General features: G+C 47.5%; 1 protein-coding gene across 2 annotated transcripts; it reads right to left on the bottom strand.

Moving 5' to 3' along the window:
- Positions 1 to 348: 348 nt before the first annotated feature.
- Positions 349 to 18,607, bottom strand: IRF4 (interferon regulatory factor 4). 2 transcript variants are annotated; one of them, XM_071452955.1, is made up of 9 exons: positions 15,798 to 18,607; positions 13,977 to 14,271; positions 13,313 to 13,499; positions 12,427 to 12,515; positions 11,734 to 11,875; positions 9,860 to 9,967; positions 8,207 to 8,560; positions 4,175 to 4,287; positions 349 to 415 (listed from the first exon to the last, which is right to left on the bottom strand). In XM_071452955.1, the coding sequence occupies exons 2-9, from the start codon at positions 14,178 to 14,180 to the stop codon at positions 368 to 370; spliced, it is 1,245 nt and encodes a 414-aa protein (XP_071309056.1). In that variant the 5' UTR covers positions 14,181 to 14,271; positions 15,798 to 18,607; the 3' UTR covers positions 349 to 367. The 2 variants fall into 2 exon arrangements, with proteins under 2 accessions (XP_071309056.1, XP_071309047.1); XM_071452946.1 differs by lacking the exon at positions 15,798 to 18,607 and having other exon boundaries at positions 349 to 2,207.
- Between the last annotated feature and the right edge of the window lie 7,019 nt (positions 18,608 to 25,626).

Below are 25,626 nucleotides of genomic sequence, written 5' to 3'. Positions count from 1 at the left end.
TGCTGGGCTGGGCAGGAGAGCACCAGCCTGGTCCCCCAGCCCCAGAAGCCCTGGAGGGGCAGAGCATGGCAGCACCAGATCCCCAGCTGCAGGAGCTCTGCTGCGCTGACCATGGACCTGGAAACCAACAGCCGAAGGGGAACCTCTCTATTTTCCTTTTTTCTGCTACCTGTGGCTAATATTGCAGACATTTCCGTAAACAAAAATCCTTACCTTTTGACCTTTCTCTGCACTTTTGGCTCAGAACAGAGTTCCCCATAGACAGCCAGCAGTGCTGCCCAGGTTCACAGTGCAGAACCACACGCGTTAGATTTCTCCCACTACTGAAAACAACACATACGCACCGAGTTGGTAGGGAAATAGAACTTTATTCCAAGACGTGAGCTGAAGCAATGAGCATATGAAGCAACAACCACTAGAAAAAAAGTGAAAAACACATCAAATATTTGTATTGTACCAGTTAAGTCTGAACACAGAAGTCCCTTTCAGTAAAATGTACGCACAGGACAAAAGCACATGCGAATCTCAGATGGTCACCCAGAGCATTGCTTTTAATGTCTAAGAAAGAGGTCTCCCCTACAAAAATCTTTAGCCAGGAAAAAAACCCTTCAAGTAACAAAGTAGAAATGACCTGTTCATTCTGCTTGGCATTGTGAAGAAGAAGAGGGATAATATATCCCAAAAGAGTATGCATCTTTAAGATGTATAAATTCAAATTCCCTAACACAAGTCTGCTGCCAGACCAAGTACCGTTTTTTCTTCCTCATTTAGGAAGTCAAGTGAAGTATGTCTGCTAAACACAGGGAGATCATGTTCTGGAGTGAAACCTACTAAGACCACATGGGCTGCCTGCCAGCAAGGAAACTTCATTGACACACACACCCAGAAGACTTCTTTGTCTTTCTAAAAGCACCCTACCACTGAAAGCTGCAAACTGCATCAAATTCTACAAACATTCAAACAAGTATTTCCTTGACTGCCTTAGTACAGAAGGCTAAATGCTGCTCTCCTTGAGCTCTCCTTTCACATTCATTTCAGTACCACTGGAAGAAAGCTGCAAGTGCACAAAAACAGCAGAGTTGGCTCTGTCCAAGTCACGGGTGGTGGTTATTTTAACCTGGCTTATGTATGTGACATCAAAAAGGGGTAGCTGGACCATTTCTGTGCTATTTGCAAGGTCTGCCAACTTAATTCTAATGCATACATACATACATACATACATATGTACATATATATGTGTATGTATAATGCATGCATAGTAGCTTACAATTATAAGAAAAAAACAATTTATTTATAAACCTGCTCTTTGGGAGTCTAGAATTTTAGTGGTTAATCCACTAAATCCACAGGTAATATGAGTTGAACGGTCACTCTTCTTAACACAGTACCATAAATGCATTACCTTAGAAACTGCTATCATGGAGGCTAATCCAATAACAACAATGGCAGCAACAAAATTCGTTGTCAGGACAAGTGTCAGTCAGACATTAAAAAAATATGTCTCTGAAGAATTGCATTGTTTTCAAAAATACACTGAAATATTCTATACAAGAAAATAGGCATCACACTTATGAATCTAAATTTATAACCACGTACATGTATTAGCTATTCTCAATAAACCATCTACATTTGCTACCCACCTATAGTAGCTACAGTTTCAAATTGGGAACACTGCAAATTTATGTACTTTCCCTGAGATCAGTAATCCAAAATAAATAGCCCTGCAAAGGAAACAGTGTAAACTCTGGATTTAAGTCTTCGGTATGGATCAGTCCTCAAAAGCCAAGAAGAATATTAAAGCAAACGTAAACACAGCAATCATTTTGTCAGTTTCGAGTTAATTCTCAGCAACAGTGGAACCCCATGTGAGACGTAGCATCCAAATGTTGAAGACCTGTCAATTTTATTGTACAATACAGTTGTCCTAGTTGCTCACTTTCCTATCATTGTACCCCTGGAGGCATCCAGCTGGGATTGTGGATGTCCAAATCGTGACCCAGATCTGCTCTTCCACTCTGCACAATCTTTACAGTGCCTTTTTAAAACCACTCTTTCTGAGGTTCTTACTCTTGAATAGAGGAATGGCGAACAGATGTGTGATAATCCTCTGGACTAGTCACAAGTTCTGGTAAATCATAGCCTCTCAGCAGATGTCCACTGTTTTGTTGAGCAAAGTAATACAGCTGCCTGGCAAACATTGGTTCAACCTTAAGAACAGACAAAATGTTAATCAGACATGTGACAAAACTTCACGCTCCTCATCTTAGTTATTCAGGGTGGTTTTAAGTTAAAAACAAGTTGGGGCAGAACAGTTCTGCTTCCTGGAATGGGAATACAATTTCAATGGTTTTACTAATGTCTGTTTTAAACTAGGTCTTGCCTAGCCTAGCCTAGCCCTGCTGCCCAGTGTCTGCACACACTCCTTAGTGTCTACCTGCACACACTCCTTACCTTCACCACCTTCATTATAAGGGACTGTAGCAGTGACACAAATGATGTATCAAAAATTGCAGCCCCTTAGCCAGCCCCAGGCTGTGAGCAATGCCCACAGGACACACATGCCCACAGCCACTCCAAGTGTTTAAATACACATTGAACATGCCAAAAGTCTTGTCTGCACTGCAAAGTACTTTGAGGACTTAACTTGAAATGTTGGAGCCCTCAGGTAGGCAGAGATATGTTGCCAAATGACTGTGTCTGAAGTTAGATTTCAACCTAACATTTTAGGTTACTTTTGTTTCCGTTCATTCAAGCTCTGATGAGAAATTTGTTCAACCACCAAGTGGGATTTGTATGAGTTAACACTGCCTTCACTTCTGTCTCTTCAGAAACCACCACTCCCTCTCAGAGCTTTGGGCTCTGACTGTAAATATTTGGGCTGTACACTGAGAATAAACACCTGAAGCTCTCCTTACTCTCAGTGAAGGACAGGCTGATGACACTTGTCCACAACCCTCTCCTGCTGGTCAGCCAATACCTCCATGTTAAAAGACACAGGCACTGTTTTGGAGGAAATAAATGCCAAGGTGGAGATGGGAAGGCAGTGGGACACGTGCCCCAGGCAGCTTTCAGTGCATTACTGTTTGGTGGGATGGTAGGGTCCCATCAGCCCACAAGCCAGGACAGATCAAGAGGATGAGCAGACTGAGCAATTGGCAGAGGGGAAGCAAAGCTCTGGAATGAGCAGGAGGTACAGGCTCACAGAGAAGATACCAGGATAAGAGATGGATAAGGGGGCTGGAGGGAGGATGGTATAAAGCAGGGATGGAAAGCTGGAAAGTCAAAATAAGAATGGGAAAAAGTTGAAGGAGAGTCAGGGATGGGCAACCATCTCTAACTAGTCATTGCACAGCTCAGGATGGATTTGTGAGCTTCTCAACTTCCACCCCAGAGATCTGCCAGGCAGCAGTGTGGCAGCACAAAAGCTACACAGCTAAGCAGAGGCCACAGCTTATGGTAGAAATCTGACTTGGCACCCATCCTGCTACCAAAGGGGCTTTCAAAAAACTTAAGAGACACCAGTTTTCTTCTCAAGGATGCAGTAAGCAAAGCCCTGCCACTAATGTGAGCATTACCACCTCTCTTGTGGTTTTATGGGCCAATACAGCCAATTCAGAAAGTACCTGGTCTCAGTCTCCACCATCACCCTCTCTCAGAGAGCATCCTGAAACAGCAGCTTTGAGTGTGTGTGAACTGAGGTCAGCCAGCCCATGAGCCTGACAGCTACTGAACCCTGAAGCTGCACAGGCAGCCCCTGCATCCTATCAAGGGCTGAGGCCCTTGAGATGCAAGCTGGGATTCTGGAGCACCTTCAGGTGCAGTGAGTGTAAAAGCACCACAACCTGCAGTGGCCAGGCAACCCAAGCAGCTGCACAGCTGGGCTGGTGCCAGTAACAGCACAGCCCAGCAGTTCCAGGTACATTTCAGCTTTAGATGGGATTTGAAACAGATCAAAAAATGCTCTACAGAGAGGGAAAATCAGGTGCTCTGCCCTACTGAGGGCTTCCAGTCAGTCCCTGGCAGATCTGGGGATTAAACCTTGCTCTGGAAAGTGCTGCATCTTCAACAATTTACTACCTCCCTCATAATCTACATGAGGCACAAAAGCCTGACTGGCAGATTCATATCCTCCAAGGAGTGTGCTTCTTTTAGGTAAGGCAGAAATCCTACTTACATGGGCTGTAATTAGTTTCCTCTGCCTCTGTGGATCTGGAAATTCCTCCCCAAAGCACAGAGCGACCTGATATCTCGGCAGCGGACGTCCATGGTGAGCAAAGGCTTGCAGCTCTGGGAAGAGAGAAAGTACCGTGCTCTGGAATAATCAGGCAAGCATCACACAGCTACTCACTCACTCCCACCACCAGCATGGGAGAGAAAAACAGAATGGCAAAAGGAAAAAAATGTGTGGGTTGAGATAAAGACAGTTTAATGGGTAAAAAGAAACAAAGAAGACAAAACAAAGAAAAACAAGTGATGGAAAAAGCAATCACTGGTGACTGGCTGATCTACACACGGCCAGTGCCCAAGCAATAGCAACCTCTGGCAAATTCCCCCATGCCCTGTTTTACTGCAGAACACAAGGTCATATGGAATGGAATAGCCCTCGGCTGGGATTGTTGAAGCCCTGACTGTGCCCCTTCCCAGACTCTTGTCCACCCCAGACTGCAGCCTGTGAGGGCAGAGTGAGACAAGGAGAAAACCTTGACATTGCGCTTGCACTGTTCAACATCAGCTGTATTGTCCCTGTGTTATCAGCACAAATTGTCCCTGTGTTATCAGTTATTTGTTTAGGTCACAAATCCAAACCACAGCATCACAAGGACCACTGTGAAGAAAATTAACCCTGCTCCAGTCAAAACCAGTACAGGCCAGTAAGACTTTGTGGATGACCTTGGAGCACAATGGAGAAGATAAAGTAACTCCAGGGGTTGATGAGAGAGGTCAGGAAAAAGACAAAAGGTAAGCACAAGACACTGAGTTTGGAGACATTCCCTGGGATCATGGGGAGCTGGATATTTACAACACTGCAACTTTTCTGTTTACTTTGTCTCGCAATTAATTTCATATGCACAAACCAAGATGTCTTCCAGTTAGTACTTCTAAGGAACCCTGAGTGCAGACACCTCTGGTACCATTCAAGGGAACCATTCAAGCAGACACACAAAAGCAGCACTGAAATGGCTTGGTAGTGCCAGAGACACAAAATACTGCCAGGCCCAAAAATTAGCCACAGCCAGACTGTGACAGAGGTGAGGTAAGGTCACTGTCACACTGTCATTGTCACACTGAGGTAAGGAAGGGGAAAGGGCTCTACTTCAGCCATGTACTGAGCCAGCAAAAGAGCTTTCTGTGTCTTCTGTGCCCCTGCACTCTCTTTGCTAACCCATAACCTAGTGCAAAGTGAAATGATGAAATATTGTTATTCTAATAGTCAGTGTCCCCTGTGAAAAGTAGCAGGGGAGGCCTTTATAAGGTACTCCCACTCAGACCAGAATCTCCAGTGTTGTGGACCAAATGTTGTTGTTTTGATACTGCATTTCCATCCAGAAAAGAGAAAATTCAATCTAACACAATATCCTTGCTAAAGTGTGTGTTGAGTGTTGTGTTTCTACACAGCTGATAGATAAATATTCAATTTTAATTTATAACCCTGTTCATGCTTTCTGGAAAAAGCTGCAATTAACATTAAAACTGATGTATTATAATGAAGCCCCCTCCCTGCTAGAAAGGGAAAGGAGAGCCTTTGAACTTGACATGACAAATGCATCTTTTCCCAAAATACACCCCTGCCATTCCTACTCTAACTGCAAGCTTTTCAGACCAAGGTGTGGATTCAGTGGCTATCTCAACCCTGGCTTGGACTACTACTCCTACTGAGAGGGCCAGTAAAACAAGTAAAACAATGGGCAGCTTGCTTAAAACATGGAGTAAAATGAAGCTTTCTCCAAAGTCTCCCCAGAAACCCCTGAAGTGTGCCATACCCTCTGGGGATAAGTCAAGAAAGAAGAGATTTTTCCATGGGACTCTGCTTCCCTCTGTGCTGTTACAGGACAAAGAAGGATGACCCACCCAAGGCCAATCCAGCTGATGTACGACTTCTTTCACCTTCCTCTTTCCCTTGTTTTACTTGGCCTCAGCAATTCTCCAAATCCTGAGTACCTGTGGGAGTGCCCATAGCACAGAGCTGGAGAAGAAAGCCCTTTCTTTACCACCACCAGGACAATCCTGGTTTGAGTTCAGCCCTGCACTTCTCCAAAACCTTCTGCTCGCTCTGTCTTCCTTTCTAGGCCCAAGTGCATCATCCAACATCAAAGGGCTCCCCCTGTGCCTCCCCAAACCCTTCCCACTTCCTGATACTCCTGCTCCAGCTGCCATTCCTTCTGTCCCACCAACTATTCTCTGGCTGCCACCCTCACACTCCAAGCTCTCTTCCTCTGCTCTCCTACTCTCTACCCAGCCCAATTTACAACAATTACCATGCATTTACCTCTCTCCACAGAGAGCATTCTCCTGCTTTCTGATTTATTGCCCCATTTTAGCTTTCTCGGCAGCAGAGGCTTCTCAGCCCAGGCCCCAGTGTTCCACTGCAGTTTGCATTTAGGGTTCAGCTCCTCAGTGGTTCCCCAAGAGCTGTAGCACTTCTGCATCTGTCCCCTTCTCTGCTGTTCATGATTCCCTCTCCTGGCAGAGATCACCTGCCTCTCTTCCCAGGGGAGTCCCAGTTTCCCAGAGTAGGGGAATCCCTGAGCTTGCTTGCAGGCTGAGACACCAGCACATTCAATTCACACAGCAGATGTGTCAGGCCCATGGCAACTCACTTCCAAACTGCACTGAGCATCATCACATGCAAAAACTCACTTTGCACATGCCACAGACCGTGACTGCAACCACACACTTGGGTTTGCACAGGCACTGGTGCATAAGTAATTTAGGAGGGGTGAAAAATAACTATTGCTTGAGCTTATCTTTGGGGTGAGGCGTCTAAAAAGAGATGTCCTGTCAACCATTTGGAAGAACCCAGAGCACATCTAAAAAACCACCTGAGAAAAGGGAAAGGGATTTCCAAAACCATCACCAGGCACAGAATTATACATCTTTAAATTAGCATGTGATTGAAGCCCAACCCAATGCCTGACCTCAAATTCCCCTTTCTAACTGTCAATTCTCACATCTATATAAGATTTCTCTCTTTAAATGCAATTTTTTCTTGGCTGTTTCTCTAGGGCAACGTATCAACCTTGGAATATAAAGTACGCTAAAACTGATGATTTGGATTTCATTTGTTGGGTTTTTTTAAATTTTGCAAGGCATTATTCCCCTGAGAATATCATGCCAGTGCCGATGCTCTGTTCTAGTAAGAAAACACACCAAACCATAGCAACTTAGTTCACCTCTAAGTGATGCCAGAAATATCCAGAAAGGACCAATATCTATTCCTGCCGCCCAAGCTGTTCTCTGGGACAATGACCATCTCCCACCAGTTCCTCAGAGTGGACAGCTCTCCTCTCTCTAACTGTGCAGGTGTGCTGGGAAGTGGGGTTGAAGCTTTGCCCCTCTTCCCTTCATGGGCTGTAAGGAGAAGGCACTGTCCTAAAGCACTCCCCTGCTCCCTCTGCACTGCCTTGTGCAAAATGAGACCTTTCCAGAGAGCTCTGGTGCGGTATGCACCTCCTTGCTCAGAATGTTAGGCAGTCCTGAAATTCCAGAGCTTGTGAAACCCTTTTGAATTCCTAGATATCTTTTACACACTGGCACAGACTGAAAAGAAGGCTTGCTACTGAAATTTGTATACTCAGGGCAAGACCTCAGACTTGCTCTGGGTCAAGCTGAGCGGAGTGCAAGTGCAGACCACAGACCTATCCAGGACTTAGACTAGCAAATCCAAGATGAGGATCCAATTTTCTGTGTCAATTTATGGAAAAACTATTTTGCTAGATTCCTCCTTATGCTTCATATAGAAATGTGAGAGATTGGGTGTCACCAGCTGAGCCTCAGCTGACTCCTGCTGGTCTGTGCAGGGGCATTGAATGTGCAGAGAGAAAAAATTTATAGGATTGCTCAGGACTCAAGCACCTCTTGGCTGCATTTGCCCAGACGTATCAAGAGGCAATTCTCACTTGAATGAAAAGAGCACTCCCATAAAGCTGATTTGGACAGTGACCAGGTGACATTTCCAAGAGGGTATCAAAGCCACAGTGGGAATTACCTGCTAAGAAGCGCTGAGTGTCGAAGAGTTTGCACGTTTGGTCCCGCTCCAGCTTGTTGGGTCGGTCACTGCAGAGCGCCATTGGCCCATCCCAGTAGATCCTGCTTTGGCAAAGTCTCTTAGCGTAGAGGCCATCAGGTGCCATCCACAGAATTACTCCTCGTTCCAGGTGGCTCAGTAGTTTTTCTATGTTCTTCCTCTGGCCATTATCCTCTGGATAAGGGAAAACAACTTGGTCCAGGCTGCTGACCTCGTAGCTTTGGCCGTGGGATATCCTACAGCCCTCAGGGCTAGAAGTTGTCACCTCCTTCACCAGTATTTCACGGTAGTACAAGCAGATGTGGAGTCGGCAGTCTACAAGGAGAAACAAACACACAAACAAAAAACAATCCCTGTGATAAATTAGTATGGATGTTTAATGTTTCGGATCTGTGCTAAGGCCAAGAGACAAGTTTGCGTAAGATTTCTGAGCCCAGTGGTCAGAAGGTCATATTAGTCAAAAAAATAAAAAGAATATAAATACTGAAATTTTAGGGGCACAGTAGCATTAATGCTCTCTCATCTTATTAAAAGGGCTACTGATGCGTGGGAATTTCGTAGAACTAAAATCCCACCAAGTTCACATTTCCATTTAAAAGGAAAAATCTGCACAGAAAAAGTTGATGTTGGTCACATTTTCCAAGCTCACGTCACAATTAAACCCACGGGCTCAGTACACTTCCTCAGATTTAACAAGGAAGTAGCTGTGCTTCCCCCCAGATTTTGCATAGAAAAGGCTCCTGCACAGGAGACCTGCAAAGCTGCACTCAGCTGCCTGGAGAGAAGCAACTGCTGGCTCCAGCTCCAACAGGGCTGTACCTAAAATCCCCTGCCTTGCCTTCAAATGGCCATCTGGTCCACCTGGCTGACTCCTATGAATTCACACAGCACTGAAAATATATATAAAATACACACATGTGTGTACAATGTATGCTCACATACACACACAAAGACAAACACATCTACACACCCACACTGACCCTGACTCAGGAGAACAATCCCACTTAAAAAACCCACCAAGCAGCACTTTACAGGTCTATCCACTATCTCCATGAAAAGCACATTCCCACACCTTTTCCCAGAATTACTCAGAAAGTTCCCCAGCATCCAGACATCTGCAAACCTGGCTGAAAAAACTTCCCTTTTCTTTCCTGAATGTCTTTTTTTTTTTTCTCCCACCAGGAATAACAAAGCAGAGCAAAGCCAGATGGCACCAACAGGAACACTACAAGCACTACCAATTTTAGGGGGGGTTCTCCCAAATGAAAACCTGAGCCTGAAGTCACTGACACTCCTAAATTGCCAGACTCCCCAGGGAAGGCCTGATTTGGTGTCTTACCAAAGCAACCCAGCACTAACACCACAAGCCAGCCAAGCACTTTCATAAACTTTAACCACCTCCATCCCTTGGAGCTGGGGCTGGAAGTGCTCAAGTATCCTGGAAAGCAGACTTACAACCATACACCTAAATTCACTCATTAAAGAGGATTAACTTCCTTTTTTTTTCTTCTTCTTTTTTCCTTTAATCTGAAAAGAGAGATGGTGCCTGGGCAAGGCAGAAGTGTGAGTCTCTTACCAAGCTCCCCAAGAAGCCTGGGGGATTATAGACCTTACCTGAGAGAGCGAGGGCTTCACCAGACCTTATGCTTGGCTCAATCGGGATGCCAGGAGTCTGGGACTCAGGAGGAGCACAAGCATAAAAGGTTCCTGTCACCTGACAACCTGTTTTCACAAACAAAAGTCAGTGACAGAGGCCTAAATCCTGGAGGAAAAGCTAGGGCAGAGATCACAGCAATGCAAAAGTGAGTTTTCCTGGACCCCAACAGGAACTTTCTCTCTCTTTCCCCTTCTTCTTAAAAAGCTCCTATTTCCCAATTCCTCCAGGTAGGCCAACTCTACCAATCACTCCAGATGTTACCTGGACTATATTTTCAATTGGGTCAGCATGAAATAATCCCTTAGTGTTTCTATATTCCCCCTAGTCCTTTTCCTTACTTAACATGTTATTCCATTAAAGAAATAATTTAAATTTTTAACTAGACTACAGTGCTCTTAAAAGTTGCCTGCATGAAACAATTCATATTTCAAAAAAACTTTACTCATGATGGGTATAACAATAAAGCTGGGATTAACACTGTTTAAATGTAGGTGAAGAAAAATATGCAGCAGAAGATTATTAGGGTTTTATTAGCAGAACTACTATTTAGAACTACTAAACTGTTCCAACAGATGCCTTTGAGTAAGTGGATTTTACCATGGACAACTGATGTTTTTCCTGTTTCTTAATGCCAATAAAAGTCTCTGGAGGATGATGCAAGTGACTGGCAGACAAGAACGCATTACCTTTCCCAGTGGCAAAACTCACCAGGAGCTGGAGTAACTGGGATAAAAAACACCCACCCATCTCTTGATGCATTTTATAGCCCAGTGAGAAACACAGTATCAACCACTAACAACAGCCTACAAATTCAGCAAAGGATCCAAATGTGTGCAAGTGCTGCAGAGGATGTACTTCAGGGCAGAGCTCATTCTGCTTGCTACCTTGATTTTTTTATTAGCAAATAACTCAGCTAAAGAGCAAAACATTCTGCCTAATAATTCCAATATACTGCCAGCAAAAGTTGCAGTGCACTGAGTATTTACTTTTTAGCAGATCCAAAGATTTCTCTGCATCAAAACCACCAAAGAGTTGTCCTCTGAAAACATAGCACCTACTCCAAGGGTCCTTTCTTGCTTTCCATCCTTTCCTGCCCTTCTGAACCAAGTGGTTCTCCTCACAAATCAAATGCCTGCATCCTCAGGTGAGTTACCCTGCAAGGGTCTACAGCACACAGCTCCCTTTCTCTTATGTTTTATTCCCTGCAAGCTTCAGCATTGCCAATTTTCACAATTTGGGCTTTTTCCTACAGATGCAGAGCTTGGAAAGCCATGATTGTGTTAGGCTCTGGTACTATGAGATCTTTGGGGAAGGAAACATTCCTTTATTCTGTTTCTGCTGTACCAGTCCCAAGAGAATCTCAATCCATGACAAGTTGTCCCACTGCCACAGCACAAAAATAAAGTAATAATTTCAGCTTTCCCCTAGGGAGAATAATGTCAGTCTAACCCACAAAGCTGGAGGGAAAACCTCTCTGGTGTATGCCTCAAAAAGTCCAAAATCAGAGAGAAAAGCTAAAGAACATATGTTCCCATTTGGGGTTTTTGTGAGGGCTGGTTGCCTTCTTTATTGCTCAGGGCTTTTGAGACAGCTGAGGACTTTTGGGGGCTGATTTCTATCAATGCAGAGAACTGCACAGCCCACACACCACACATACAGTGGCAGTGGACGCAAGAGCCAGGACAAAGGTGGCTCCCTTTCAAGGGAACCCAGCCCCCCTCTACATCCACATCTGTTAAATCAATCAAAGCCACAAATAATGAGCCTGAGGAATCTGGGGTTCCTCCAGGTGGCCAGCCTCAGCAAGCAGCCCCAAACAGGGGTGTCTTACCGTTTTCACAGGCGGGCCCTTGCCAGTGATGGCCGCGAGTGGCGAAGGGGATGCTGGCGCACTGGTACGGAATGTCGGGATGCGGCTGCTCCGGGGCAAACTCCCTCCAGTTCCGCTCGTGGGGCACCATGTAGTTCGGCACCTACTCGATTTAATGAGGTATTCTTTCAGCAGGCAGCTGTCACAACTAATGCTATGCATTGCATCAGCTCTCTCATCTCAGCTCCTTGATTTTCCCTGCCAAAGCCCATGGAGGTCTGAGCTGTGCCCAGGCTACGCGGATGGCACTTGGCCACCACCACCAGTGAGGCTCTCAAATGAGTTTCTCACCACTGGTGTAAATAATAAGAGGAGTGGAATAACAAAAGGCAGTCAAAGCACTGCTGGTAAATGTCTGCTTGAAAGAGCAAGGCTTCATTGGGTGCTCACATTCTGGCACCAGGAGAATGGCAGTGCACTAGGAGCTGCTGTCCAACAGAGAAGAGCTATTACTCTGGGATAAACAACACCAAGGGAAATCAATTGCCCTGTGGCCTCATCTGACATTAGAAAAGTTGCTTCTCAATTTCTCAGTTCTCATAATGAAGTTTCTTCACAGGGAGAACCTGAGAGCCCCACCAGCAAGGACAGGCATAGCACAGAAATCGCTGCTCAGCCTAGAGGCACCAACCAAACACTCAACTAATGCCATACCTGGGATGGTAGTGCAGTGTAAGGAGATGTTATTGGAAAGGGATGGTTCATCATTAATGGCTGTTCCTCCATGCTGATCTGTTTTGCACCTGTGTTCACCAGAGGAATAAAAATAAATTACGTCAACCACGTCTTAAGGAAATCCGAAATCGGCACAATAAAGGCAAATCCACACAACCTGCCACTGAACAGAGAGAGGCCAAAATGCCTTCCAGTGCCCACTTGGGACTGGACGCCCTGGGCAGTCTGTCCCAGTGAATCCAGGGGGATTCTGGATTCTGGGCAGTCTGTCCCTCTGGGCTCTGCAGTGCCCCACAGCACAGTGTGTCCCAGCCTAGTGCACAATGATGCCAAGCCTTTCCTCTCAGGCCCTGCCTGGCACCAGGGCCTTCTTAGAGAGCAGGCACAGCCCTGCCCCTGCCCTGGAGGCTGCAGGCTGGGCATCCCTCACTCCCAGCTCTTTCCCCCCAAGGCAGTTACCTACAGTCTGCCCCAAAATTGCTCTTTCCTGTATTCAGAACCTAGATCCAGCATGCTTTTTTTTTTTTTTTTTTTGCCTGTCCCTTGAGCCACCTGCTTGGCTCTCACTACACAGAACTGGCAGGGAGGCTCCAGCTAAAAGAGCAATTCCTCCAGTGATGTGCAGAAGCCTGTCTGCATCTTCCTGCAGGGGCTCCCTTTCAGTGCTCCAGCTCAAACGCCAGCAGTCCTCCTGCAGACACAGCCTCTCAAGTCACAGAACAAGCTGCACTTGAGCCCTCATTTTGGTCCCTTGAAAGACTTAAAAAGGCTGCAGGGTCATTCCAGAAAAGCACACTTCAGTCCTCATATGCTTGCAATGAGACATTTTCACATTCTGTTACACAGGGAATTTGAGATGCTTTACCTTTTTTGGCTCCTTCTGGCACTATTCTGTACACTTTATAGGGATCTGAGATGTCCAGCTGGCTTCTCTCCACCAGTTCTTCAAAGTCATTGCTCTTGTTCAAAGCACACCTTAATCTTGTCTTCCAGGTAGGGGGATCTGGTTTATCAATGCCCTCTCTGAACTTTCCTTTAAAAAGAGCCCAAGCCTGGAAACATTTCAGATAATCAAAAGAGCAGGAAAATGGAAAAAAAAAAAAAAAAAAGGAAAAAAAGGAAGAAAAAAAAAAGAAAAAAAGAATCAAGTACAAGGCATAATGCTTGAAACAGCATACGTGTATGTGCTTACATGTGCATGAATTGTTCACGAATTTACTCCCCACAGGTTTAGGCTAAAAAATAGCAGCATGGTAAGGTACAAAAAGCAGTTTAGTGGCCATAAGAAAGGGGAATGAATGTGGAAACATATGTGCTGTGGTCCCAGAAGCATTTAGCTCCACGCAGAGAACTGGGGAAGGGTGGGCTGTCCCACAAACACAGGGACACTAGGGCAAAGCCAGGCAGCGCCCAGCAGCAGCCAAGCAGCAGAGGCAGCCTGCAGAGGCAGGTGGCAAGGATGAGATGGTGAGGGGCATCCCTCGTGCCCTGCCAGCATTCCATCATCCCAAGCCCAGGCTGAGCCCTACCTTGAAGAGGGCGGCGTCCTCCTCGCGGTTGTAGTCCTGCTTGCCAGCGTGCTTCCAGGGGATGCGGAAGATGCTCTTCTCGTCGTTCTCCCACACCAGCCCGGGGTACTTGCCGCTGTCTATCTGGTCGATCAGCCACTGGCGGAGTTTCCCATTGCCACAGCTCACCGAGTTCATCCCGCACTCGCCCGGCTCCAAGTTCATGCCACTCCTGTCACAGGTTGGGCAGGGGGTTTCGGGGTGCCCCACCAAGCTGACCTCTCCACACAGGTCCAAGCACCGGCTCTCTGGGAGGCTGTTGAGGGGGGGGAAATGGGCAGGATGTGGGGAGAGGCCAACCCACAGGTTGAGCGCTGGGCTAAGTCCCCACCAGCGGTGCCCAGTCCCTGGTGCCACACACACCGCACCAAACAGCAGCCACGGCGTGCTGGGGGCCCTGGGGGCCCCGGGAAACACGGTACAGAGCCTCAGGAAATCGGGCACAGCCCCCCACAGCCCTCCCCAGGCACTGCCTGTGCTGCAGACTTTGACAGACTTCCCCCTGTCCCAGCACTGCTATGCGTGAACAGACATCAGTCGTTGAAGTTTTTGTTGTAAGTGACTTAAGGCACAGCTCCCTTGTCCTGCTGAGAGTTCAACTGGGAGTTTACTTTTCAACCAAACTAGTTAAAAATTGCGTTGAAATAGGTTTGCCTGTGACGGCGCACACATATGCTATCAGACATGCCACGCACACGATTCCGAGGGCTTCACACACAGTTATGGTTTACATGGCATCTATCTATAACACCAAAGCAGCTTCCACAAGCTCCCTTCAGCAAGACACACTTGAACACATGATGTCCTATACATATCTACCCCTCCAACTGCTTCCAGCACGCACACATAGCAACATTCAAATCTATACGCTGCATATACCTAAAAGTGGAAAGACAGCAGCCCACAGAGCCCGGCATCAGGGCACTTATGTCCCCCGGGACGTGGGAGCTGGCAGCCCACCACACGGAGCCCTAGAGCTGCACGCAGAGGCGCAGGCGCGCACGGACGGAGAGCGGCGCGGCTCCGCAGGGATGGGAACGCGCCGGGAAGGTGCGAACTCCGGGACACCGGCACCAGGGACGGGGACCCGGCGTCAGGTTTGTCTCACCGAGCTGGTAAATGCTTGAATGCCCGAAATCTTAGGGATCACCAGGGATCTTTGCCTCTACCCACGGGGAGCCTTTCCGAGATCCTTGCCCGACAGGCGCACACTACTGTGGGCAGATGGGCAGCACCGCTCCGCACCCCTTACACCCCTCCGCAGGGGCAGCATCCCCCTGCACACCAAACTCGGTCCCTCGGCATCTCCCTTGCACATGGTGCGTCTGGGGGATGGGGCGCGCTCGGGACCTCGGCTCCCCAGTGCGGAGCCCGTAAGGAGTCCGTGCGAAGACCCTAAAAAAGTCGCATTCCCCCCTTTCACTGTGCACGAAGCGGATCCCTCCCACACATTCCCGCGACCCTCCCGAGAGCAGCGGGAACCGGCCGGGCTGGGGCCGGTGCGCGCCCTCACCTCAGGAGCAGATAACGGGCGGGTGTTGTTTCTTTTGCTTTAAATTAAGGAAGAAATAGAATGAGGCGGGGGGAGAAACAAAAGGGAGAAGAAAAAAAAAAAAAAGGCAAAGGGCTCGCTCGGGTGCCGACAAGGAGCCACAGGAGAAGCGCCCACCGGGCAAACCGAGGCGCCCGCACCGCCCACCCCGCCCTGCCCGGCCCGCCGGGAGCGCCGAGCCCGACGGGGGCTGGCCGGGGGTCCCGGGGGCTCGGCCGCCCCTCGCTTACCTCTGTCACCGTGCTGGGAGCGGGCAGGGGCCGCCGGCTGCCGGGCGGCTGCTGAGACGGGGCGCGAAGCGGCTGGGCCGACGGCACCGGGAAGTTTATATGATGGAGGGCGTCGTGCCGGGCGGGGGGAGGCGGGCCCGGAGGTGGAGCCGGCGGAGGGGAGCGGAGACTCGGCGAGCTGGAAAACATCTGAGGCAGTGACACATAGCCATTGCTGGTAAACACGGTGCGGGCGGGAGGGCGTGCAGCCCGGCGCCCTCCGCGTCCCTGCTGGGTTGGGTTTTTTTAAATCTTTACAGACAGACGCACATACATAAATAGCCCAGGGAAACTCCTACCAGTGAGAGCCGGGCGGCTTTTCCTGTAAAGACCCAGCTCGCTACACCCACCAGAATCGTCCTAGACGGCGCCGGCCGGGCCCCCGGGATGCTCGGGGAGACGCGGGGGCATCCGCGCACCAGCCCCCGCCGTGCCCAGGTCGGGACCCCCGGCCGGCACCCTCTGCCACCCAGCCCCTCTTTGCTCGGGTCACAGAGCCGGGATCGCGGAGTGGAATGAGACACACACCCGCCTCCTTTCCCCCCCAGGGCTCGGGCTCTCCCCGTCCAGTCCATTCCGTGTTTGGCAGCCCGAAAGGTGTGAACTGGGGGGCAAGGTGGGGTAGGGCGACACCAGCGGCGCCGGTCCTGGAGGCAGCGAGCCCCGATGGGGCGGGAGCGGGGAGAGCCACCAGCTCCGGCCGGGAGCGGGGACAGCCACCAGCTCCACCGGGAGCGGCTCCCTCCCCGCTGGGCCCAGGGGATGCTGCCTCCGCAAAGCAAAGCCCATCTTGAGGCGCCAGGGCTGGAACCCGCTGGCTCGCCTGCCCTCAGAGCCTCCTGCCCCAACGTGGTGGACGAAGGAGCGAGCTCCGGGCTTGCATGAAAGTCTCTCTCGCCGCCTCTCGGGTTTCAAGCACGTGTGTCGTGGCACGACACTCTGGTTTTGGTCTGTTCTAACGTCCCCAGCGCACATGCATCCACATCCTCTCTGTGCAAGGTCTCAGGTCACAGAATCTGTCACCGTGCTGCGCCGGAGGTTTAGGATATTAATTGCAAATCTTCAACGCCATCTTCTGAAATTTAAATGTAATTATCGCCGCGTTCGGAGGGAGAAGTGAGAAGTGCAGGCGTTTTCAGGTACTGGGTTTGTAACACACCATCAATCCTCCAAAAAAGCATTGGCAGGGCCAGTATGAAATCCTTTCAGTCATGAGCCAAGGCACCTTTGGAACACTGGAATACATGTCTGATATTGGAGGTGACTGCTACCATAAATCAAGACAAGTAACCACAGCTTTACCAAAAGGCATCTGAAAGACTTACTAGAAATCCAGTTTCAATTTGCAGGGTTAAGACTGTGTGGTACTCAGGGTGCCAGCTGAAATTTCACTAAGTATAAAACCATCTTGAAATATATCACTGTAAAAAGAACACTTCTCATGTCTTCTCTTTTGTGGTTTTTAAACCAGGAAATTTGGGACCAGGGTGAAACATGCAGACTGGACCTGCACTAGGTCAAATCCTTCATGAGAAAAATTAAAACCTTCTTTCTCAAATACTGGAGAATATTAAAAAGAAAAAATAGTTGCTGTTGTCCAAAGAAAACCATGTATAGATGGAGAGGTAGGTAAGTTGCATGTCAAGAGAAGATAAAGTCAGTCATGAAACTCCCAGAGATTACCTATGTAGGAAATTACCTCGTTGCTTTGGTTAATTTGGTTGCTTTGCAGCAAGAATTCTATTAGAAAACTGTCTCTAGTTGCCTAAATGTTAGAGGAGATGATTAAAGCCAGACCCCTACATGCACACTCGGCCTTTGCAAATCAGTCTTCTCATGAGTAAGACATTCTAATCTCATTAGCTTTGGTGACTTCTTTACACAGTGTTTCTGGACATCCTAAATCCATTTCCATTTAGGATGGCAAAAATATGTAGAAGCACCATTTTGGTCTGCAAAGTAGGAAGCTCTGATCAATACCTCAGCTCTGGTGTCTCCATTAAATGCTGCATCTCTGGGTGCTGTTTGCATATCTCAAGAGACTATTCCTCCCTAACCAGCCTTGCTAGTGACATGAACACTCCAGCACCTCACAGCCTGGCCTGTTCATCCATTTCTGGTGTTTTCCACACCATTGCGAGTGCCTGACTCTTCAAACCTTACCGAAAAGCCCTGCTGCCTTCATGGAAGTTTTCTGAGTTAATGCCTGAAGTCCTCTTGTGAAAATGCTCTTGCTGCTGTTTAACCACGGCAGTCACTGCTGGGCCCCCTGTTTTTCACACTCTTAAGGTCACACTGACTAAAGGCATGCCAGGAAAAGTGACTGTTTCTTCTCAACAGTCTCTAACAAGCCCTCAGTGCACAAAAAGATGGCTTCTGCTTTCACCAAACCCCTCTGAAGTCCCAGCTGACTCACCTGGGAATTGCACACAAGGTACAAAAGCAAAGAGAGACGGATGCCATGTCAAAGCAGCTGCCAAGGGCTCTCTGAAGTGGGTCCCTACAGAAAAGGGCAGTGCAGAGCCATGAAGGACACATATTAAATGCTCTTGCACCCAGCAGTTTACTCCTCCTTTCCTTCAGGAAGGTTTCCCTTCCTCTCTGGCTACAAAGGCTCTCCTGTCTCCCTAAAATACCACTGGGTGAACTCAGTCCCAAAGCCAAACAGGGACCTGTTGTCCCCTGTAGGCTGAGGACCATAAATCTGGCAGCAGAGACCTTTTGAGGACTGTGGCTTGTTCAGGAGCTCCCTCTGCACCAGAGACCGTGAAATCCCCTCGGGCATCAGCACAGGGGAAGTTCCATGGTGCAGAAGAGGAACCTGCAGAGGGGAGTGAGGGGCACCCACTCCGTGGCGCTGCTCTGTCCTGGGCTGTCCTAGCTCTCCTGGCTCTCCTGGGCTGTCCTGGGCTGTCCTGGGCTCTCCTGGCTCTCCTGGGCTGTCCTGGGCTGCTCTGGCTCTCCTGGCTCTCCTGGGCTGTCCTGGCTGTCCTGGGCTGTCCTGGGCTGTCCTGGCTGTCCTGGGCTGTCCTGGCTGTCAGGCTGCCCTGGGCTGCTCTGGCTGTCCTGGCATTCCATCTGCACATGGCTCTGCTGGGAGTTTGCTCATGGGGGCAGCTCCTGGTGCTCAGTAAAGGTCTGGCCCTCTGCACTCTGGCTGCAGCCCAGAGCAGACCCACCAGTGAGCAGGAGCTCCTTCCCCAGATCTCCTCTCAAGTGGAGACCCTGACCAGGGCTCTTCAGGAGCCCAGCAAACCTTGGGCTGAAGCCCTTTGACAAATGACATTGGTAAAAGCATTTTCAGAAGTGCATTAAGCTCCTAAAAGTATTTTTGGAAAGCCCACAGCTACCTGTGTACACCTTTAGCTGTCCCAAAACCTGTTCCCTGAGATGGAGGTTGCTGGTGGCACAGGTTTCTACCATGGAGTTTTCATCCCTCAGAAATCCTTGTCAATCCCTGGTTGCAAGTCCCTGTGGAATGATGTCCTCCACTGCCCAAAGCAGCAGCACAACTCAGACCCAAACAGGGGCACTCTTAAAGCCTCCCAACGCCACACTTCAGTCAGCAGCTCTGAGTCATGGGGTTGAGTTCAGAAGTCATTCGTACATCAGAAATATGTCCGTGGATGTAACTGAATGAATTCAGAGACACTGTGGATATTTGGGGCAGATTTCTGATTACTTTGGTTTATTCCAGCAAAGCACCTGCTCTGTAAGCAGTCTAACACGGTTCAAACAAAAATAAAAAACAATTTTACGCATCTTTTATTGTAGCAACTTCAACTCCTGGTGTCATAAGAGCTGCCTTCTCATTTTGGAAGGGTATTTGCAGTTCCTCCATTTAAAATACTGACTCCTAAAACAGTATTAGTCAGTTATATATTTTCCATAATACTAATTGCAGAGACATTTTAAACTACTAGAAATAAAGCAAAGTGGCAAGCATAGCTGTGTCTTTCAAGCAGAAGAGCCTCACAGCCCAGTTGACATTATTTTAGGTGGATTTGGTTAATGTTTTCTTTTCTTTTCCTGTACTTCCCCTCTCCTTCATAGCTAATAATATTTCCAACCAATTCCCATTAGGCTGCTTTCATGCCTCTGTACATCAGCCTGTGCATGGGTCTGAAGGAACCCTTCACCACCTGTCCTCACTCCTAAGTCATTACAGAATCATGGATTCAGTTACATTGGAAAAGCCCTTGAAAATCAGCAAGTGCAACTGTTAACCTAGCACTGGCCGAGTCCACTGCAAGATAAGACAATACATTAACTGCAAAATCTATTTTTTAGAAAACCCTGCAAATTAGCATCGCATACAAATGCTATTCTGTGTCCTTCCTTTGGAAAGAAAAAGTTGGGAAGCACACCCAACCAGTGTGGCACACAAGCAGTGTGGTGCCCTTCCCCAGTGCCCAGATGTCAGGCCAAGAGCTTGGAAACCCTGGGTTGGCACTTTAGCCTCTGAAAACCAACAGCAAAATTTTTATGGACTTCCTGCTCCTCAAGGAAGGAGGCTCCTTGCCTCCTGATTGAACAGCCTACCCATCTCCCCAGAGCATTTCAACCTTTGGTATTCCAGCTACTTTCATCAGCAAACAGCAGTCATGAATCTAAAGAAGAGGAAAACTATAGGAAAAGAAAAAAATTAAGTAGTTTTCTAATTAAAAAAAAATTAAAATAAGGAAAGCGCCTGATGCAGGCCAGGAGCTGTTGAGAGCAACTTCTCCCTTAACTCAGATAATCTCAGCCTTCATCTCTGCAGGGCAGCTACCAAGGACTGCCATGGACTGCTGGCATGGAGGCAAGGGAATCCTGGTCCTCTGCTGGAGATGTGAGGCACAGCATGGCCGTGTGTCCCCTATGCCCTGGAGCAACAGGTCCAGCTCACTGTCACCTGGGAACCTGTGCTACCCTTCATCCAGTGGAAAAGGCAAATCCAAATTATAGGATTTATCTTTTTTTCATGTCCAACCTCCTTTATTTGCAGTTAAAAAGATGGGGTGTCGGGTAGGAACTCCAGGCCAACAGCCCACCTGACCAAATTTATTCAACTATGTTGTGTCCTCAGAGTATTTCCCATAAAGGCAGTTTACAGGCTGCACTCAAAGACATCCCAAATATGATGAGCACTAACAAAAAAAAAACACTTACTGCAATTTGATCACAGAAGTAAGGCCAAACTAGGGATGGACTCTCATCACAGTGGAGAAGTGGGACTGCTCCAGAGGTCGTACCTGATCTAAACGTGATTTATTACAGCAAAGAACAAGGTAAAGACTGAATTCCTGCCTTGGACACATTCCATGTTTGGAGTCCATTTCCAAACTGTGGGACACACAAGGAGAGGGCCAGGCTGACTGTTGTGGGACAAATATAGAGCTGGTGACAGGAGTGCTGTCACCTGTGCGTCTTGCTGGGGACGCCCTTGGGATCACTGTCTTAAATACAGTCCTCCAGCAAGGAAGGAGTTTCCAGGGAATTGGGGAGCACTGAGCACTGTGTGGCTGACACATTGTTTGATTCCTGGCACATTCTGAACTTGTCAAGAGTCTGTGGCTGGATGACACTCAAGTGCTGGACACCCTGGGATGCTGTGAGAGCCCCATGCCCTGGGGAAGGGAGGCTGCATATACAACCACTTAAAATACTTTAACCAATTGTTGCCAGCTTTCATACCAGGAAATGTAAGAAATGTGCTTGGGTTCCTTTCTCTCTAAGTTCAAACCCATATGATTTTCTGGGTTCAAAAGATCAGCTTGGTTTTGTATATTATGGAGTTGAGGTTCCACTTCCAAGGAAGTGAGCTGCAAGGACCTCTGTTAAAAAAGAAAATTACTTGGAGAGGGGAGGGATTAGGGTGGCACAACAAGAAAACTCACTAAAAACTAAGCGCTATTTTAAAAAACCCACAAAATATATACTGCATATGTATCATCCATTTTGCTCCTGCTGTCTACTACAATTGTCCATTAAATTTAAAACTGTCTGGGGTTTCTGTCCTTTTGAACTGGAGCATCTTTCTGAAAAGCAGTGCAAAGCAGGAATTAAAATGATAGAGAAAGGAACTCAGGTGGAAGTGAGCTTTGGGAAGTTCCACAAAAGTCATTGATGTGGGTGCCACTAGGATTTAAAGAAACTGGGAGGATTGCCAGTGGCACACTTGGGGCATATGCAACACTGTGCAAGGAGCTTCACCATTTCAAACATAATTTGGTTTCATCCTGTCTTGATTAGCAAGGGGTAAATCCCCAGCCCTGATTTACTGAACAGATGGTGATGACATGCAGATCGTTGTGAGAAGGAGGTGGTGATGGTCTAGCAGTTTGTTACATTCTTCTTTCTGATAGACAAAAGAGGAACCCAGAGCCCCAAAGGAAAAATACTTAGTGAGCAAGGAGGGCTATAACCTAAAGTATTTAAAGAAAAAGAAAAACCCATTTATCTATTGCTCTTCTTTAGGCACCAACAAAAATTACATGCCTACATTTTGTGTTGAGGAGAGACCTGGCTCATCATTCACAGGGGCACAATGTGAGTTTGGCTGTGATCTACAGGGAGTGAGCAATCAAGCCCTAAATGAATGTACCGTGGTATTTCACTTTGAAAAGAAGCAGCTCGGCCCTATTAGATGTGCAGGAGAATGATTTAAAAGGAAACAGGTTTTTGTAAACAAGGATTTCGGTGGAGGGCGAGAATGAGGGGTAGCAAGTCAGAATTTCTCCTGCTATCAGTGATCAGTCTAGCACGCACAGAAACTGGTAAAGGCTTTCTAAAAGTTTGCAGAAACGTGTAACAGCAAATCCAACCAAAAATCACTTTACAGCACAACCCCAGATGAACCACTGGATGTTCAGTGGTTTCAGCTCTAGCCCTTAGATCAGCAGGCCCCACAAAGCTCTCCACTGCCAGCTGTCCTGGGCAGGGGCTTTAATGCAAGATCTTTCCCTGCAGGAGGAAATTCATCCTTCTGCAGTCCTGTGACAACTGGGACATTTGTGTTACAGTCCTCCTTGTCAGGTACCTCTGTGGATGAGAGGGAATGAGAGCATGGAGAGTGCTTGACAAGCTTGAAGTAACCCCTCTCTCCTGGGATGTCAGCATCTTTCAGCCTAAAGCAGCTTTGGCACCTTTTGCATCCTGGGTGATGGAGGATAAACCCACTAAATGTGAGGGGAAATTCATAAGAGCTGAAATGTTGTCAGAAGACAACAGGAGGAAACTCCACAGCATTGTGACATAGTGAACACTTCAGAAAAAGAGATTTGGCTGCTTTTGGAAATGTCTCCCAGAAAAATTAATATGTTAAATAAAATAATGATACAGTATTACATCTGCTCCCACCTTTCTCCACCCCAGATCACAGCAGCTCTTGGTATCACTGGAAAAGGAAAGGCAAGTGCAGTGCTGTATCCACAACTGTCTCATCGGTGGAACAGCACCTGGGACCACCAAGGGCAGATTTACAGAGGTAGAGGCTGAAGTTCTCAATAGAAGTGAGCTGCTGCCTTCCTTCCAGTGACATGGGAAATACTCCCCTTATTAGACACATTGCTTGCATGGCTTTATTTCACTCTTTCTCAGGAAAATTCTGAAAATTCTCCTAATTTTGCCTAGCAGTTGATGCAGGCCCACAATGCCTTCTGAGGACTGAACAGCTGCAGTGACTGTTGACAGCTGATGCTGCCTGGATGGCCTCTTTCATTGACTTTTGTACCAGGTTGCTCTTTTTTAGTGGTGAAAAAGAAGAGATCTTTGCATGCATGGCTACTCATGGTTAGCATGAACAGGAAGGATGCTCTGAAGGGTGACTTACTAGCATGGGGGAATGCATCCCTTTTGAAGCAAAATATTTTTTTTCACATTGTCAGTGATGAAAGCTTAGCCACACACACTTCTGCTGAAGGTAGCTGCATGCTAGAAAACACCAAGAAATTCCCTCACCCACTCAGCATTACTCATTTTGTTACATAATTTTATTTTTTTTCCCCTTTTGCTGTGGATTGGGTCAATAAATACACTGGCCCTTAAAAAAAAAACAGCTGTCTGTTATGCTTGTTTATAGCAAATGCAATTTTGGCTGTGACTGAGTGGGAAGGCACCATGGGCTACTGGTCCCAGCAAGATGGTATGAATACCTAGCCACTGGTTTTATTGCAGCACCTCAGGCCCATCGTGGGACAGCTCACCTCTGGATATTCAGACCTTACAAAGGCCTACAAAATCCTCTTGCAGTGCTCCCCAGCTCCTGCTGTCCAGAAGGACACAAGTCACTGGCTGCTGTAAGAAGGATATTGTCAAATGTGCTACATTGTTTTACAATTTTTTCTAACCCTTTTCTTTCATTTAGTCCTTGCAGATGGGAGAATTTATTGGTGATATGAGCAGTGAGATAAAATCCCATTTCATCTCTATGTAAAGCAAAATCCTGTTATATCTCTCTATTGCTACTTGAGCCTTTCCCCCACACTGGTACTGCAGCTGGCTGCCTTGAGAAAGGGGGAAAATTTTTTAAAAATGAAAGAAATGACCATTTGGTGGCCTTAAACTGCTACTCAAAGCACCAAAAGTCAGATCCTGCTGTCCCTGAACTGGGGAGGAGTCCCCCCTCTTTGCTGACTGGGAACAAAGTGTGCAGGCCAGGAGCTGCCTGTTGCACAGGGACAGACAGTCCCAGTGCTGCCAATGCCAGGGGCTGCCTGCTGCTACACTGCCCCAGTAGCTGTGAATTATGATGTTTCCCTCCACAGCTGCAAGGCAGTGACTTTTTAAAAGACTTTTTTAAAAGGACAGACAGCAGCATTTAAGGGGATGCAAACAAAATTCCCTGCTGACACAGTAAAGCTTCTTGAGTACCAGTAAATGCTCCACATAAAATGGCAGATGGATTGGGTTTCTGAGGCATCTCTGGGGCAAGGACTTTACTGCCACAGTTACTTCCAAGTCACCACAGCACTGACAGCACCGTATGACTGACAGCAGTCCCAGGACACATCTTCAGTGATGTTGTTCCCAATCCTAAGCCTAAACTCCAGCTTAGACCAATATCCATTTAATGTGCAATGTATGACAGAGACCAGTGCCTAGGTAGTCCATGTCTGGGATAGGTGTGTGCTCCCACATCAGGCAGTCAGATAAAGTCCTGTCATGTAGATTCTGGGAAGGGTCCAAGACTGGTGTTTATTTTTCATAAGGCAAATGAGAAACATATCATGGAGTACTGGAGAAGCAGCAGGACAGGCTGTCCTCATTAGGGGAAAAAAAGTGTTTGACAGAGAACTCAAGAACATCATTATTGCTGCCCAAGGCTCATTTGGAAATCCATATTAAAAGGGCTCTGCTTGGGACCAATTCTTTCCTCTTCCCTCAAAGGTCCCCTGGAATCATGTTCTCATAATTTTGACACTCGCCAGAGATCAAATAGGATCCTTTTAGCATCTCTCAGTCTATAAATTTACACTTCAAAATACTAACTCGCATTTCCAGAGCGCAGAAGCCATTCAAAGAAGGTCACAGATGCCTCCAGTGCCTTGGAGTGAGGATAGTTGTTGGTGCCACTAAAGAGCACAAGCAAAGGATCTGATGTTATACCTGCAGAACTGAGAAAAACTGTTTACCTCGGTGCGCTTCCATGAAGCTCCTCAGAGCTTAAGGGAGAAGAGGTTGTCCATTCCTTTCACCTCTCTGCATGGGCAGGAGTTTAAAATACAAAATACTAGTACCAAGTGGATCTGCTCAGGAGAACATTGGAAGTCAGCATGGGCTCATGTAGCCTAAGTCTGTAAGTCCTAAA

The sequence above is a fragment of the Agelaius tricolor genome, unplaced genomic scaffold, assembly GCF_023055355.1.
Source record: "Agelaius tricolor isolate 1412-34295 unplaced genomic scaffold, bAgeTri1.0.p SCAF_2, whole genome shotgun sequence".
In the NCBI taxonomy this organism is placed as follows: Eukaryota; Metazoa; Chordata; class Aves; order Passeriformes; family Icteridae; genus Agelaius; species Agelaius tricolor.
This window is presented reverse-complemented; position numbering and strand designations above follow the sequence as displayed.

What these genes read in the sequence shown, in the direction of transcription:
- IRF4 (XM_071452946.1), bottom strand. Translation starts at nt 14,180, where the DNA reads ATGAACTTGGAGCCGGGCGAGTGCGGGATGAACTCGGTGAGCTGTGGC. An exon ending in ACACTGCACTACCATCCCAG is followed by an intron (nt 11,876 to 12,426) that starts GTATGGCATTAG and finishes TAAATCGAGTAG; the next exon opens with GTGCCGAACTACATGGTGCC. An exon ending in TGAAGCCCTCGCTCTCTCAG is followed by an intron (nt 8,561 to 9,859) that starts GTAAGGTCTATA and finishes TTCTCCTTGTAG; the next exon opens with ACTGCCGACTCCACATCTGC.